We start from the raw sequence: 15,413 nt of genomic DNA on the forward strand, positions 1-15,413 counted from the left end.
TCTTGATTCTCAGGCTATGAGATAACGTTCAGCTTGCTGAACCCAGACCCCAAATCGCACGACCTGCACTGGAACATTCAGGGTGCTGTGGACGGCTACATCCAGCCATTCCTGGACAAGCTTGCACCTGTGGCCAATGTTTCTGTAGACTCTCAGGTGGGCTGGACTCCTAATCTCTATTTGTATGTTTGAATGGAGTTCTTTTGGAACTAAAATGTACTTCTTTCTCCACTTTAGATTTTATACTATGCTGTACTTGGGGTCACACCTCGCTTTGACAAAGCATCTTCCGGTTACATCCTGAATGCTCACAGTCTTCCTCATGTTATTAACCCGATAGAGGCCAGGCTTGGTAAGAAGCACAGAGTTAATTAATTTTTCAAGGTTATTACCTTGTATGACATAACGCAGCTGTATTTATTAATGTACTTGCTGAATATCTTTAACAGGCTCTTGGGGTTACTTCAAGTAATACATTGGAACTTAGCCATAAATGGTAACAAAAAGGCAATTTATGGTGAGAGAACTATGTTTGGGGGACTGATTATATTCTCACATCAAACATTATACGTTCGTGGGTAGGACAAGTTCAGGTTGCACCCTGTGCAAGTGATGTACACCTTGAAGAGTTGGGGAGCTGATGAGACTTGGACCCAAAGGAGGTGGTGTTTAAGACCATTTTAAAGGTGCCCTAGAGGAGGCATTTCTTATGCTTTGGTTGTACTGATTCAAATGTGTGGTGAAAGAGGGGACACAGTACTGAATCTGGAGGCATTGAGGACTTGTGGTACTTAGTTGATGTGGAGTTTATGAAAGGTTGTCAGTAGTCAAGAGTGTGAAGGGAGATTTGTCTGTGCAATGTAAGTGGTGGGCATGCTGATCTGCATGTTTGAAGCCAAGGATGAGAAGCTTGTAACATGACCTGTGGTATACTGTGGCAAACGTTTATAACCACAGGACTCTGTTCTAGATCGCGTACATCAGGATATATGCTGGGTTGGGAGTCATGTGGCTCACAAGCAGTGGGGCTGAGACTAGAACTGGAAATCCAGTCCCAATACGGAGGCTTATCGTCTGAGTCTGACTGACAGTCTGATTCAGAGACTGCAAATTATACACCTTTAGATCTCACCGAATATCAGTGGCCGTGTAAACCAGTTTCCTTGCTGGTGGCTGTACATCCTCCGTATGCTACCGACATAGGATTCTGAGACCAAGGCTTGGCTTTCCGTTTAATATAGTGGGACAAGCAGTCTCCCACTAGCTTCAACACTGTCTTTGAGCCTTTTCTTCCTGCCACATGTTGTTTACTCTAGGCACCATATGTTTGAGGTAAAGGCAAAAAAAAAACTTTGGGTGGAAGGCCCTAGGTATTAAAGAATTCCTTTGTTTTCCAACTATTCTGATTTCCCCCTAATATCAGGGCATCTTCTAAATGTAAATGTCCAATTTTTAATTATGCTTAACTGATGGTAGCCATTTTCTGAGTGCTTCAGTTATGGCAGACGAGGAAACTAAAATAAAGAGAGAGAAAATAATTGGCTCAGGATTGCATAATTAGGCCCACTGGAGAAGTATAAAATAGAATTGAAGCTTCATAGTCAGTGTCCTTTATCACTGGAGGGCTGATAAAAATTTCCGGTGCCCTGGATATGTTGTAGATTAGGGGGTGGGGGTTAAATAGGCAGGGAATAGGCATGTGTGGATAGTCCTACTTGTGATTTAGCTTTTACAGGTCTGTCTCAGAACTAAACCGTGGCGCAGCTGAATGGTGATACAACAAAGAACGTTCTACCCTTATGTATTCCTTTCTTGCTACAGGTTCCAGTGCTGCCTCACTTTATCCGGTTCTGAACTTCTTGCTGTATGTCCCTGAATATTCCCATTCGCCTCTCTACATCAAAGACCATGATGGAAGCCCTGTAGTCACTAATGCTTTCCATAGTCCCCGCTGGGGTGGAATCATGGTAAGGAGCCTCTAACTGTAAGCATTCTCTGCCATAAGAAGCTATGAAGTTCGCATTTGGATAAGGTGAGTGATAGGTATTTGAGGCAATACTAGTAGTCTTGAACAGTTTGGGTGCATGTAGGGGAAAGTGATGCTGAGATGGAGGTAATCTCGTGGAAAGCAAAGAAAAGTCTGAAATCATCTTTTAATGGTGCATATTGGATAAAGAGTCTAGCATAAGTGAGCTGTAACTGGTGTAGTACCTGCAGTACTATTATTTGTGCCAAGACCAAACTGAAGCCAGTGTCCACCCATAAGGTTTGTGTCTATATTTGATAAACAAAATGTAAATAAATCCATTGCTCCTGTAGTTGTGTTATGGCCTCTTGTATGCAATGTTTGGAGTTAGTTTTAGCTTTACGACAAAAATACAAAACTGGCAGAAATGTGTAAAATCTGAAAATGAAGATATTTCACCCACTGTGACATACACTAGTTGATGACCTCTGAATAGATCAAAATAACCTTTTTACAAGGTGGTACTCTAAATGAGTTCTCTTGTATTGTGAAATCTTTATACAACAAATATGACCAAAAGCTAAAGACCCCTTATACCTGGGGAAATATATAGCAACATCCCCTCAAAAGGAATACCACCAACCCGATCCTGTCAACTAGTTCATTAACCTAGTATGCACTTTGCAGGGATTGTATTTGTTTGTTTGTTTTTGTGTGTCTGTCTGTAGAAAGGCTGGAATTAGATGCATCTCAATGTAACCCCAAGGAACCTACTTACACATTTCAATTATTGCAACATATTAAGAATTCTCAACCCATTCCAGCAATCCAGCTTGAGCAAACCTCCTGGAGGCAAAGAAAGTGCAACCATGTTATCGTGCAAGCAGTGAACCTTAATTCTAAGTCAGTTACAGGTTTGCTCCCCTTTTTAATTACATTTAGGAAGAACCAGTCAATACCTCACTTACACAACTCATGTCCTTGCTCTTCATGTATCATCGAGGGTATCTCAGGATCCCACATCTCTGCCTTCAGGCCTTTCTCTACAGATTCCTTTCTCAGGTGCTACAAAACTCTGCTTGTGTCTCCCTGCTTAATTCTGGGAAAATTGGCACCTAGTTCTTGGAGGGATGTAATACTGAAGCCCGGCCGAGAAATACTGAGGAAAGGAAGACCCTATGGGCAAGAACTAGGGACTCTTCATGACTGGCAGCCAATGTAGTCCTGAGATGGGGAGAAATACAATCATGTCGGGAAAGTTTCAAGATCTGATGCACCACAGCATTCTGGACTATGTTCAGCCATCTGCTCATGTTCTGCGGGAATGTAGAGAAAGAAAAACTATTTAAAGGCCTAAAGCCTTGCAAAGCATGAGCCCCTCCACCCCCCACTGAAGACACCAGGGACTAGAAGGAAAGATGATTGTCAAACTTGGCCCCTAGATTCTTTTCCGCTAATGTCAGTTGGGGAGGTTATGGTAATGTCTCCGACCAACAGCTCTGCTGCCAATTTGTTTGGAAAGGCCTGAACAGAAAAATTTTGGTCTTCATTAAATTGCATTTGATGTGACTAATGCGCATCCAGTCGAAACCGCTCGTAAGTGGCTTAAAGTGTTTCGGGTGGTTGTCGACCCAGTCTCTAGAGTGGAGCAGCTGAGTGACATCCAAGCCAAACAACTCAACATGGGGTACCAATGGGGCTATTTAAATATTGAATAAAGTATGATCATGGATGAGGACTGTGGCACCATAATGTTGTGGGATCTGATCGCCAAGGAGAAAGGTGCCAAAACAAACTGCTTGCCATCCCTTCTCCAAAAGTGACTCAACACAACTCAGTGCCTGGCTGACGACCCCTATATTAGCTAGAGTTGAAGGGGAATGTGAATGGAGATGGTATCAAATGTTGCCAACAGTGGTTCCTTTGTGGCCACTATCGCAGAGTCTGCCTCTTTCCCAAGCAGCATTTTTAAAAAAAAGTATGAAAATTCAAAGTGGCCAGTTTTCCACTGAGTTCTTGTTACAGGAGAACACAGAATTCTGATGACTTGCAGAGCCGGCATTGTTGTCCAAGCATTCCAATTTTCTCTTCAATTGTAGGATAGAGTGAGACATTCTATCCTGGAACTCCAACACCTTGCACACCCTTTGAAGCCCAGACATCTGACTCAAACTACCCTATTTTCACCAGCTTGTCATGTGTGTCATGAGGAGATTTCTGTCCAACAGCATGTGCAAAGATCTTGGAGCTGAAGACATCCTTCTTACTCCCCCAGCCCTTATTCTCCTTAGATGACATGGAGCTCCGGTGAATAAGGGAACTACCCCTGAAGATATATGGGCAGTTTGGGAGGGTCGGTTAACACCACCAAACTCTGCCTCCAGAAGGGAAAATGTCCACAGCTTTCAAAGAAAATAGACTCAGTCATTCCTTCTGTCTCTGACCGTCCAGCTGTGGATTATGTGATAAGAGAGGTTAGGATTTTCAGAGGTTTTTGAGGACAAAGGGTTGTGGGCTATACAGTCACCAGTTTTCTAGAGCGTGTGGAAGATGAGTAAGGTGTTTGGGTATTGTTTTCTGGTCTCTTAGCTTGAGAGAGGCCAGCTGGATTCTGGGAAGCTGGTGAGTAGATGATTAGATCAGTCTCATTGGTTGATATAAAATTTTGATTTTGTCTGGGGAGAAAGATAGGAGCATGTTGTGCTTGCTGTGGTGACTGTTTAGGTTAGTTAATTTGTGACTGATTTTCCCTCTTCTTTGTTCTTTCTCAGGTTTATAATGTGGATTACAGTGAAGAGCAGGAACGTGTTCTCCCCGTCCGTGTTGATATTGACATGGTTAAAGTAATGGAGGTCTTTCTGACCCAGCTTCGGTAAGATGGAAGCAGGAGAGTTTGTCAGCCATTGCATTTCTTACCCTCTGTGGTTCACCAGCACTTTGGCACTGTATTTTCTTTCTGACTTTAATAGCTTGCTTGAGGTCTTCTTTCTCCATAGTATCCCATTATTGAAACTAACTTGTAACCATAATACCTGTACCGTAACTACTGGGGGTATGAGAGTAATTAGATCCGCTCTGTCCTGACATAAAAGTATATTACAAGTTGACTTTAATAGGAAGCAGTATATATATTTTGAAACCGGGTGTGGCATTTGATAAAATATATACTTGTTCATGGAACAGGTTGCTTCATAAATCTACTTGTCCTGTAAACAAATCTACTTGTCCCTTTGGTGCCACGTAGTGTGGTAAAAAATCATGGCAGCAGTCTCCTTAAAGAACTTTGATAATAGCCTCTCTGATTATGTGAGGGCTCATGCTATAGTAGGGCTTGAATATAAGCAATTCACTGATTTTGACACTTTCCCTCAGATCTCTATATTAGGCAGGTAGCGGTCAGCAATAGTTTCAGGGTTGGAGTGCCGTTGTGAGTCTGCGTAAACCAATTAACTTGCATGTGTTAGGGGTCTCTAAGGTTTTCTCATACTGAGGAGGTTGGAAATTTACCCTTGACAAGGGCTGTAGTAAAACGTATTCCAAGGTTGTGAAAAAAGGACTTGAAGAAAAGGGAATTCGTAAACACTCAGCAGATCTTCATGTAAGCAAATCTACACATGCATATTTATCCAGTATTGGGGTACCTTTCATAGATTCACATGCCTGAATCATTCCCCGTCACCGAGGCGGGAGTCCCACAGTAAATAAAAAAGCAGTGCCAAAAGTACATGATAGTAGTAGGCCCAAAGAAAAGGCCTGAGGCCTAGGACCTAGTAGCCTGTCTACATCATTATGCTAAAAAGACCAAAGTCTTTGTTCCAACTAATCAGCTGTCAGCACCCTCTAGAACACTCTCTGCCGAGCCAGTTCTCCCTGATTTTCACCGCACGTCGTCTGGAAGTGAGCCTCGCAGAGTGCCAACTCAGTCTATCCTCCAAGATGTCTGACAAGAAGGCCTTGTTTAAACCTTGCAGAACTTGCACCAAAAAGAGAGTCTATGTTGATGATCAACATAAGGAATGTATTTATTGCCTCTACCCTAAGCATGAAGCTAAGGATTGTAAGATTTGCCGAACCTTCCCTTCAAAATCTCTAAGGGATAGGGAGGCTAGAGTTCTGTTGTGGCTAAAATCTTCTTCTAATGAAGATGATGATCGAGCCTCAACCTCCAGCAAGAGAGCAAGATCTCAGGACGGTTCGTCAAGTGAGGGGAGAAAACATCTTAAGTCCTTCCACTCCACTTCTGGTCCTAATCAAAGGTCTCCTTTTGCTTCATCTGGGCCTATACAGTCTCCACAGGCTTCAGCTCTCAAGGACTCTAAAAGACTATTTTCCAAAACTGTGAGTAAAAGCTGTTCTGTTTCTTCAGCTTTACCTGCGTCAACTATTTCTGTCACGTCTTCAGCTCCTTCGTTGACGGCGATGATTTCTACTACTTCTATCACTTCACCTATCCTGTCGACGAGGATTTCTATTGTAGCTAAGAAAACTGTAGTCGAGCAATCGTCGACGAAGGCCTCATTGACGAACCCGACAAAACATTCATCAACGAAGTTACCGTCGACAAAGCTTCCATCATCAATGAAGACCTCTTCTGTGCCGTCTACGAGTGCCCCTTCGACAAAGAAACCAAGCCAGTCGACGACGATTCCATCAACGTTGAGCTCGTCGACGATGGGCTTGTCAACGCCAAGTCCGCGACGATGGTTCTGTCGACGTAGAGTCAGTCGACGATGGTCCCGTCGACGTCGAGTCCGTGACGATGGTTCCGTCGACGTCGACTCCGTCGGCGTCGAGTCCGTCGACGATAGTCCCGTCGACGTCGAGTCCGTCGACGACGGTCCCGTCGACGACAACAAAAATAAAGAGTACATCGACGGTAACTCCAATTCCAGTGCTACCGTTGCCGACTGTACCATCTGCAGGAGTGGGGACTGCTTCAACTAAGTCCTTAGTGGCGGTAACAACCTTTTCAGCGCCTCTTTCATTAAAAGGCTTTCAGCTTAAATCTTTCCAAAGGCATGCCTGTTAATATATCTCACCACTTACTCCATTTTACCTCCTCGAGACAAATGCCCAAGAGGAGGATGATGATTATGATGACAATGACGATGAGGATGAAGGAGCTTTTGGAATAGCTCATCATCCTTCCGAACTAAACATCAAATGTCAAGAGGATGAGGAAGATGAAGAAACCTACACTGAACACTACTATCAGGAGGACATTGTTGTTCCTCATCACACAGGATACCAGAGGTACTCTCGGATGTCGGATTCCAGCCATCTGCCTCCTAACCTTATTTAGGACTTGCAGGCCATGTTAGCTGATTATAGGCAGCGCTTTCCCCCACAGCAGGTCATTCCACCACCTTAGCCTGTGGTACTTACAGAGTCTGTTCCTCCACACGAGGTTCCGGCGCCAATTTCTCCAGTTACAGAACCTCCTCGGGGGCACCAACCTGCTGAGCCTCCTCGAAGTCTGGACACCTCTTCTGATGAGGAGGTGGAAGAAGGTGAGCTTCCAGAGAATCCTCCCTTGTATCCGTGGGACTAATATATTATCCCCATGCCGTCTCCACCAACTCCACAACCATTGGACTCGCCTACAGAAGATATAGGTGGATTCCATAACTTCATGCAGCGGGCTGCTGCTAGATTTCAACTTCCAGTAACATTGGAACAAACCAAATGTTTCCTACATGATTTTAAAAAGAAAAATTACCAGAGCAATTCCAGCAATAGTTTATATATGGAACGAGGGCATCAAGATAATAAAAAATCCTGCATCCGTGCCTGCCGTGCTTCCACGGATTGATAAGAAATATCGTGCTCCGGCCAACAGTCCATCCTGCCTCATCGGACACCCCAGGCCGGATTCAGTCATTTCACAGGCCGCCCAACAAAGGTCTAAAAATCGGGCCACACCCATCACTACACCACCAGACAAAGAGAGACCCCGTCTTGACCTCATTGGTAAAAAGATTTCGACCATGGCTGCCGCCTTCATCAGGGCAGCAAACTCATTAGCGATCATAGGGCGTTATGATCGCCAAATGTGGTTGGACATGGCTGGTCTGATTGACCTCATTCCAGAGGACAAGCGACAAGAAGCTCGAAAAATTCTACTCAAGGGAGAGCGCGCAGCAGCAGAGACTATCGATTGCGCTCTGGACATTGTCAATACAAATTTCAGACAACTGGTTGGGGCTGCAGTTCCCAGGTGCCAGGGTTGGTTAAAAGCTACCACCTTCCGACCAGAAGTCCAGACAAAAATATTAGATATGGCCTACGGCGAATCTTTGTTTGGCAAACATATTGATGAAGCCGTCCAAGCAATCAAGAACGACACTGATACGGCAAGATCTTTAGGTTCCCTACAATACAAGCGTGGGACCTTCAGAGGTGCTACAGGGCGTGGCTATTCCTCCTCTCCTTCCTTACAATCAACAGAACAGGCAATATCAGCCTCAATATTGGCAAAATTACCAATCCTCATACCACCAATCCAAAACGGCTGGTGTCTCTCGCCAAGGAGGCCGAAAGCGCTCCAACAATCAAGGGCGAGACTCTAATAGAAAACAGTGAGTTCAACCGGGCATCAATCACACTTCCTCCCCTCCCTGTGGGCGGGAAAATGTCATCTTTTCTGGATCAGTGGCAAAAAATGTCCTCCGACCAATGGGTGTTAGATCTCGTAAAAAATGGACACACCCTTGGAATTTGTCAGCAAGCCACCAACCACTCCGCCCAGGGGACCCCCCTCCCCCTCGTCTTCACTTATTGTTCAAGGAAGCTTATCCAATATTCCTCAAGAACGCTATAGAAAAGGTCCCACTACATCAGAAACGGACAGGTTTCTATTCCTGTTTTTTTCTGATCAAAAAGAAATCAGAGGAATAGCGACCAATCCTGGACCTTCGCAGCCTCAACAGATGCCTCAAAAAACAGGGTTTTCGCATGGTCACCCTCTCAGAGATTCTAAGCTGCCTGAACAAGGGAGATTTTATGGCTTCCTTAGACATGGAAGACACGTACTTCCACATTCCGATCCATCCAAAACATCGAAAGTATCTCCACTTCACTGTGGCTGGCACCCATTATCAGTTCAAAGTACTTCCGTTTGGGCTAAAATCGGCTCCAAGGATCTTTACATAGTGCCTGGCCCTGGTAGCGGCAACATTGCGCTCTTGGGGATTCCAGGTCTTCCCGTACTTGGACGATTGGTTAATCAAAGGTCCTTCAAAGCAAAATGTAAAGACTGCCGTTCCAACATGTCTCAATCTCTTTGCATCTCTGGGACTAACTGTGAACAGAAGCAAATCCCAGTTACATCCAAAGCAAATCCTGCCGTTCCTTGGAGCACGTCTAGGCACGATACAATGCAAGGCATTCCTATCTCTAGAAAGACAACCTCGCCTCCAGAAACTAGCACTCCGGGTCACAAAAAGAAAGTCACTTTCTGTTCGCCTGTTTGCTTCACTCCTGGGAAGGTGCTCTTCAGCCATAAATCTCATCCCTTTGGCACGCCTGAAAATGAGACCTTTACAGGAGGAGTTACATCTTCAATGGCAGCAAGCAACCGGTTGCTTCAAAGGCATCATCTAGGTCACACTACGCATGGTGGATGCTCTCCACTGGTGGTCACAGTTACCCAATCTGACACAAGGGCTCACGTTCCTACAAAATCCCCCAGATTTCGTTCTGAGAACGGATGCATCCATGGAGGGATGGGGAGGTCATCTCCAAGATTTACAAATACAAGGCAAGTGTTCTCAGCAGTACAGACATAGACACATCAACAGTGTGGAGTTGCGGGCAATATTTCTATCTTCCAAGGATTTCAGGGTCTTCAGTTCTAGTTAGAACCGACAATACCACCAGCATGTTCTACGTGAACAAACAAGGAGGAACAAGATCGGCAACGTTGTCCAAGGAGGCTCAGGATATATGGGAATGGCTTACACTTCACAACATAACTCACAAAGCTGAACATGTCAGAGGCCTCCACAATACCCTAGCGGACAAACTCAGCAGGTCCTTATCAGACTGCCACGAATGGGAATTAGACCACGTTCAGGTGAACAGTGTTCCAGGCTTGGGGCAAACTGACATTAGATTTGTTTGCAACAAAGCAGAACAAGAAATGCCAGTATCACGCCAGCAGATACCCTCAACAGGGATCAAGAGGGAATGCCTTGTCCATGCGATGGTCAGGGATTTGTGCTTACGCTTTTCCCCCAATCCTGTTCTACCAATGGTGTTGCGCATGATGAAGTTGGAAGGCTGCCGTCTCATCCGGATTGCTCCCCGGTGGCCATGCCAGTACTGGTTCCAAGAACTTCTTTTGCTATCCCAGGACTGGCCGATCCGTCTTCCAACTCCAACAATGCTGTCGCAGAATAAAGGGCAAATACTTCACCCAGACCCTCAGTCTCTAAATTTACACGAATGGCTCCTGACTTCTTAAAATTTAAAGACCTTCAAATTCCTCAGGATTGCCGTGACATCTTAGCAAAATCACGAGCCCAGAGCACACTGAAGACTTACCGTCTTAAGTGGAAGAGGTTTTGCTCTTGGTGTGAATCTAACAGTTTGCACCCGATAGAAGCTCCTGCAGAACAAATTCTTCCTTATCTGCTACATCTGGATCGCTCTGGACTCTCTTTTTCATCAATCAGTGAAAGTCCATCTAGCTGCTCTATCCAGATTCAGGAAGGTTGCTAGAATTCCCTCATTATGTTCACCCTCTTTAATCAAGCAGTTCATGAGAGGTCTTTTCCGATCTTTCCCTCCGGTTAGGCCTCCTCCACCGGAATGGGAACTCAATACAGTCCTCAAACAGCTGATGAAACATTCATTTGAACCCATCCACAAAGCCGACCTCAAATTTCTCACATGGAAGGTCGCCCTACTTCTACCTCTAACATCTGCCAGAAGAGTAAGCGAGATTCAGGCGTTCACTATTAAAGAACCATTCCTGCATTTCTCTAAGGATTATGTCACTCTCCGAACTAATCCTACATTTATACCTAAGGTACCATCACAGTTCCACTTAAATGAACTACTGAAGTTGCGAACTTTCTTTCCAAATCCTACTACACCGGCAGAAAGAACACTACATTCTCTGGACAACAAAAGATGTTTAAAATTCTATCTAAAAGGACAAGAGGCTTCGGAAAATCTGATCAATTATTTGTGGCTTACGGTCAAACCACGCTGGGTACAGCCGTCACAAAAGCCACAATTTCTAGATGGATAGCCTCCGCATCCATTTCTGCCATATCAAATCGAACAGGCCATTACTGCAGGAGTGACACTAGAAAATATCTGCAGTGCTGCGACATGGAAGAATGTCCACACGTTCACAAGACATTACTGCCTTTAATCCACAAGCCAAGAGGATGCGGCAGTTGGTCAGGCTGTCTTACAACACCTTTTTCTTTAAGAACAACTTCAGGTAATCTGTGTGCTTTATTTTATATTTACAAAGATGTATCTAGAAAATATATATTATGCATTTTGATGTATATGTATAGATTTCAATTTTAACAGATGGATGTACGTGATGTTTAGATATCCATGGCTTTATTGCTCTATGAATGTTATTTCTTTACATTTCTGATCATGTGTTACATGCGGAAAGTTGAGTTACTTTACACTGTTTGATTTTTAGTTTGGATGCAACTGGGAGTTTATCAGTACAAGTCTCCCACCATCCGCAACCGACTATTACTTGGCATACTGCTTGCTACTCTGATTCAGGCATGTGAATCTATGAAAGATACCCCAATACTGGATAAGAAAACAAGTTACTTACCTGTAACTTCAGTTATCCAGTATTGTGTATCTTTCCTAGAATCACATGCACACACCCTCCTCCCTGGAGAGTCAGTTCTCTATTTTGGATACTCATTTCCCACTTGTGCTAACCAAAATCTGAGGAGAACTGGCTCTGCAGAGAGTGTTCTAGAGGGTGCTGACAGCTGATTGGTTGTAACAAAGACTTAGGTCTTTTCAGCATAATGATGTAGATAGGCTACTAGGATCCAGTCCTCAGACCTTTTATTTAGGCCTACTACTATCATGTACTTTTGGCACTGCTCTTTTATTTACTGTGGGACTTCCGCCTCTGCGACGGGAATGATTCAGGCATGTGAATCTATGAAAGATACCAATACTGGATAACTGAAGTTACAGGTAAGTAACTTGTTTTCATACTCATGCTAAAATGTAGTTCACCGATATTTTCCACGAGGACCATTTCCTGGCCTACTTCTGTAAATTCTTGTAAATACATCAATCCCGAAAATCTGCACTAATGCAAGGTCATATACCAGGGTGCACTTTTGTGACTTCTTTTAAGAATTGGGACCCTAATTAGGTCTGGCGTTCAGCAAGACATTTTGTTTTTAATAAAGTTCTATCTCTTTATCAATCTGCCATCTGGCCTCACTGTGAGTGACTGCATTTCGCTCTTTTTCTCGGAGCATATTGATACACAAGGTAGTTTTGTTAAGTACCAGGAACTACTATAGCAATATGTGTATTTTGAGGCCCAAAATAATTTCACTTTTTGCCACTGTTTGTTATAATTGTGAGGGCATTGCAGCTCCCACAACATTAAAGTTTTACAATAATCAAGTCAAAACAAGACGTGTATTGACAAAAGCCAAAAGGCCGACCACAATGTCATACTTTTTGGCTTTGCCAGTGCTAGTTTATTTTCGTGTTTTCCATAATCTTGTTGAAACTGGTTGCCCTGATTTTCTATTATGACTCATTTTGGAAATACTAGCATGTATCAACACATTTTACTAAATGATGCTTAAAGAAATGGTACCAAATTTTACATTAGTTTAACAAAACGTGTTTCCTAGTTGCATTTTTTTAACATTTCATTTTGCAAGCAAAGAATCATCAGTCTTGCTTTCCAGCTTCCTCAGTTATCTGCATCTAATCAGAGGGCATTCATACGCAGCCTCATATTGTTGAACTTTGCAAATGTGTGTTCACATTTTGATACTGGAACCACTGTCAGTAGTGCAGTCTGAACTTACAATATTTACTGAGTGCTCACGCTAATAATAAAGGCTTTGTAAAAATGAACCATTAATACAAGTTTCAACAGCATTAACATATGGACGCAAATATTACCTTAACTGCAGACAATGCCATTGTACTGTAATCTGGCAGCCAGTTTGTGCTGCAGGAGGTTCGGCCTACTTGTCCCAAGGACAAAATAAATATGAAACCTTGTTGTCCTTGACCTCAAACAATATATCCTTGGCGTCACGCTATAGGAGTTTAATTTCCACTTGGAGAAGAAGGAAGATCCTGATACTCACTCCCTCCTTACGGAAATTAATGCAGCAGGTCTTACGCAACTGGTTCACTCACCTACACTTCTAGCGGGACATACATTGGACGGAGTCTTTTCCAATCTTGACTCCTTGACCATAGAGCACATATTACCTCTCACATGGACAGGCCATTCTGCTGTCTGTTTTATTATTCTCCCTCTGACGCTGACTCTCACAAAATCTTGCAAACCAGGTTCTTTAAATCCTGGAAAAATATCAATGGTCTTGAATACACCAACAACTTGGACGCCTTGAAAGAAATTGACACTGCTGATCCAGAAGGCGCAGCTATTTACAACACCAGGTGTATTAAGACCGCAATTGACACCTCTGTTCCCATTAAAAAACGTTCTTCTAACAGGCGTTTAAACTCTGCTCCTTGGTTCACTGAAGCAGTTAGGTTAGAAAAGCAAAGCTGTAGACGCCAGGAACGCAAGTGGGGTTCTAACTACGACCCCCACGAGAAAAGCTGTTATAAAGAAAAACTAAAAATTTACGAATTATCAATCATTAGTCAGAAAAGTATTTTCTTTAATAATCAAATCGAATCAGCTCAAGATTCAACTAAACAACTTTTTCAGGTCGTTTCTCATCTCTCTGGCCACGATAAACCTTCCACTGCAGAAGCCTCCCAATCTATGTGCAATGCACTCTCCACCTACTTTCAAGAAAAACTGTGCAATATCTATTCCAATTTTAACAAGTCCACTAACCATGCACACCAGACCGATTCCCACATCACGTTCAATTCTGCTCCCCTTAACTTCTCCACAATTCCCAATCATCCCAATTTTTCATTTAGTCACATTTCGCCTGAGATGGTCCACAAACTAATGATGTCGATCAATTCTGGTTCACCCGATGATCCTTGCCCACCTTCAGTCATTAAAATGGCTCAAGAGAAGATTTCTATTGCTCTCGCAAACATCTTTAACGCTATGATTTCATCTTGCATCTATCCTACTATATGGAAAAAAACAGTTACTAAGCCTCTTCTCGAGAAAACTACTCTGGATCCTTCCAAAGTAACCAGTTACAGACCGATAGCATGTATTCCCTATCCATCCAAGATCATTGAGAAAATCATAAACATTCAACTATCCGAATATATAGACTGCAACAACTGTCTGGATGCCTCCCAATTTAGCTTCAGGAGGGGACACGGGACCGAGACAGCATTAATAAAAGCCTCAGACGAGATACGAATGATCCTTGACAAAGGAGGCACTGCGGTGCTCATACTACTCGATCTGTCCGCGGCTTTCGACACAGTCGATCACTCTATTCTGATCGACCGTGTCGGAAAAGCTGGAATATCATCTGATGCTCTCTCACTCCTGGCGTCCTTCCTGACAGACCTAGAACAATCAGTCTCTATGGGTTCATTCTCTTCTGACTCCTTTACACTACCTTGTGGAGTCCCCCAGGGATCCTCACTAAGCCCAACGCTTTTTAACATTTATGTGACAGACTTAGCGAGGATCATCAAAGCTCATCGTCTAGCAGTTACATCGTACGCAGACGATACACAACTTGTCCTGGCCATCAACAACAATGGAATGAAGGTTGCCAACAACTTCCAAAAAGGAATGACTGCCATATGTAGTTGGATGCACTCGAATTGTCTGAAACTCAACTCGGACAAAACCGAGGTGATGGTGTTTGGGAAACTCACTCCTGCATGGTCCTCTATATGGTGGCCGCAAGATCTTGGCCCCCCGCCCAATCCTGTTACTAAGGTTAGAAATCTTGGTGTTATCTTTGATAACAAACTTTCATTTAATCAACATGCCAACTCTATAGTTTCGGCTTCATTTTTCATACTTAAAATGATAAAAAAAATCCAGCCCTATCTTCCATTAAACACCATAAATACCTTGATCTCTACCTTACTAATGTCCCGAGTTGATTACTGTAATGCACTCATGCTTAACGCCCACGAACAAGTAGTCCACAAACTTCAGCTGGTCCAAAATGCGGCTGCTCGACTCGTCACAGGTACACCAAAATTTAAGCCAATTTCCAATACCATCCGCAATCTCCACTGGTTGCCGATCAGACAACGTATTAAATTCAAATCCCTCTGCATT

The 15,413-nt window shown here is 43.5% G+C and overlaps 1 protein-coding gene across 1 annotated transcript in view; it reads left to right on the forward strand.

The window, feature by feature from the left end:
• Positions 1–15,413, forward strand: part of PIGS (phosphatidylinositol glycan anchor biosynthesis class S) — a 176,403-nt gene that overhangs the window by 105,827 nt on the left and 55,163 nt on the right. Inside the window, exons 7-10 of the mRNA XM_086955161.1 lie at positions 14–156; positions 238–352; positions 1,822–1,967; positions 4,738–4,838. Coding sequence (XP_086811287.1) covers positions 14–156; positions 238–352; positions 1,822–1,967; positions 4,738–4,838 — 505 coding nt within the window. The remainder of the gene's footprint in view (positions 1–13; positions 157–237; positions 353–1,821; positions 1,968–4,737; positions 4,839–15,413) is intronic.

The sequence above is a fragment of the Lissotriton vulgaris genome, chromosome 2_1, assembly GCF_964263255.1.
Source record: "Lissotriton vulgaris chromosome 2_1, aLisVul1.2, whole genome shotgun sequence".
Classification (NCBI taxonomy): domain Eukaryota; kingdom Metazoa; phylum Chordata; class Amphibia; order Caudata; family Salamandridae; genus Lissotriton; species Lissotriton vulgaris.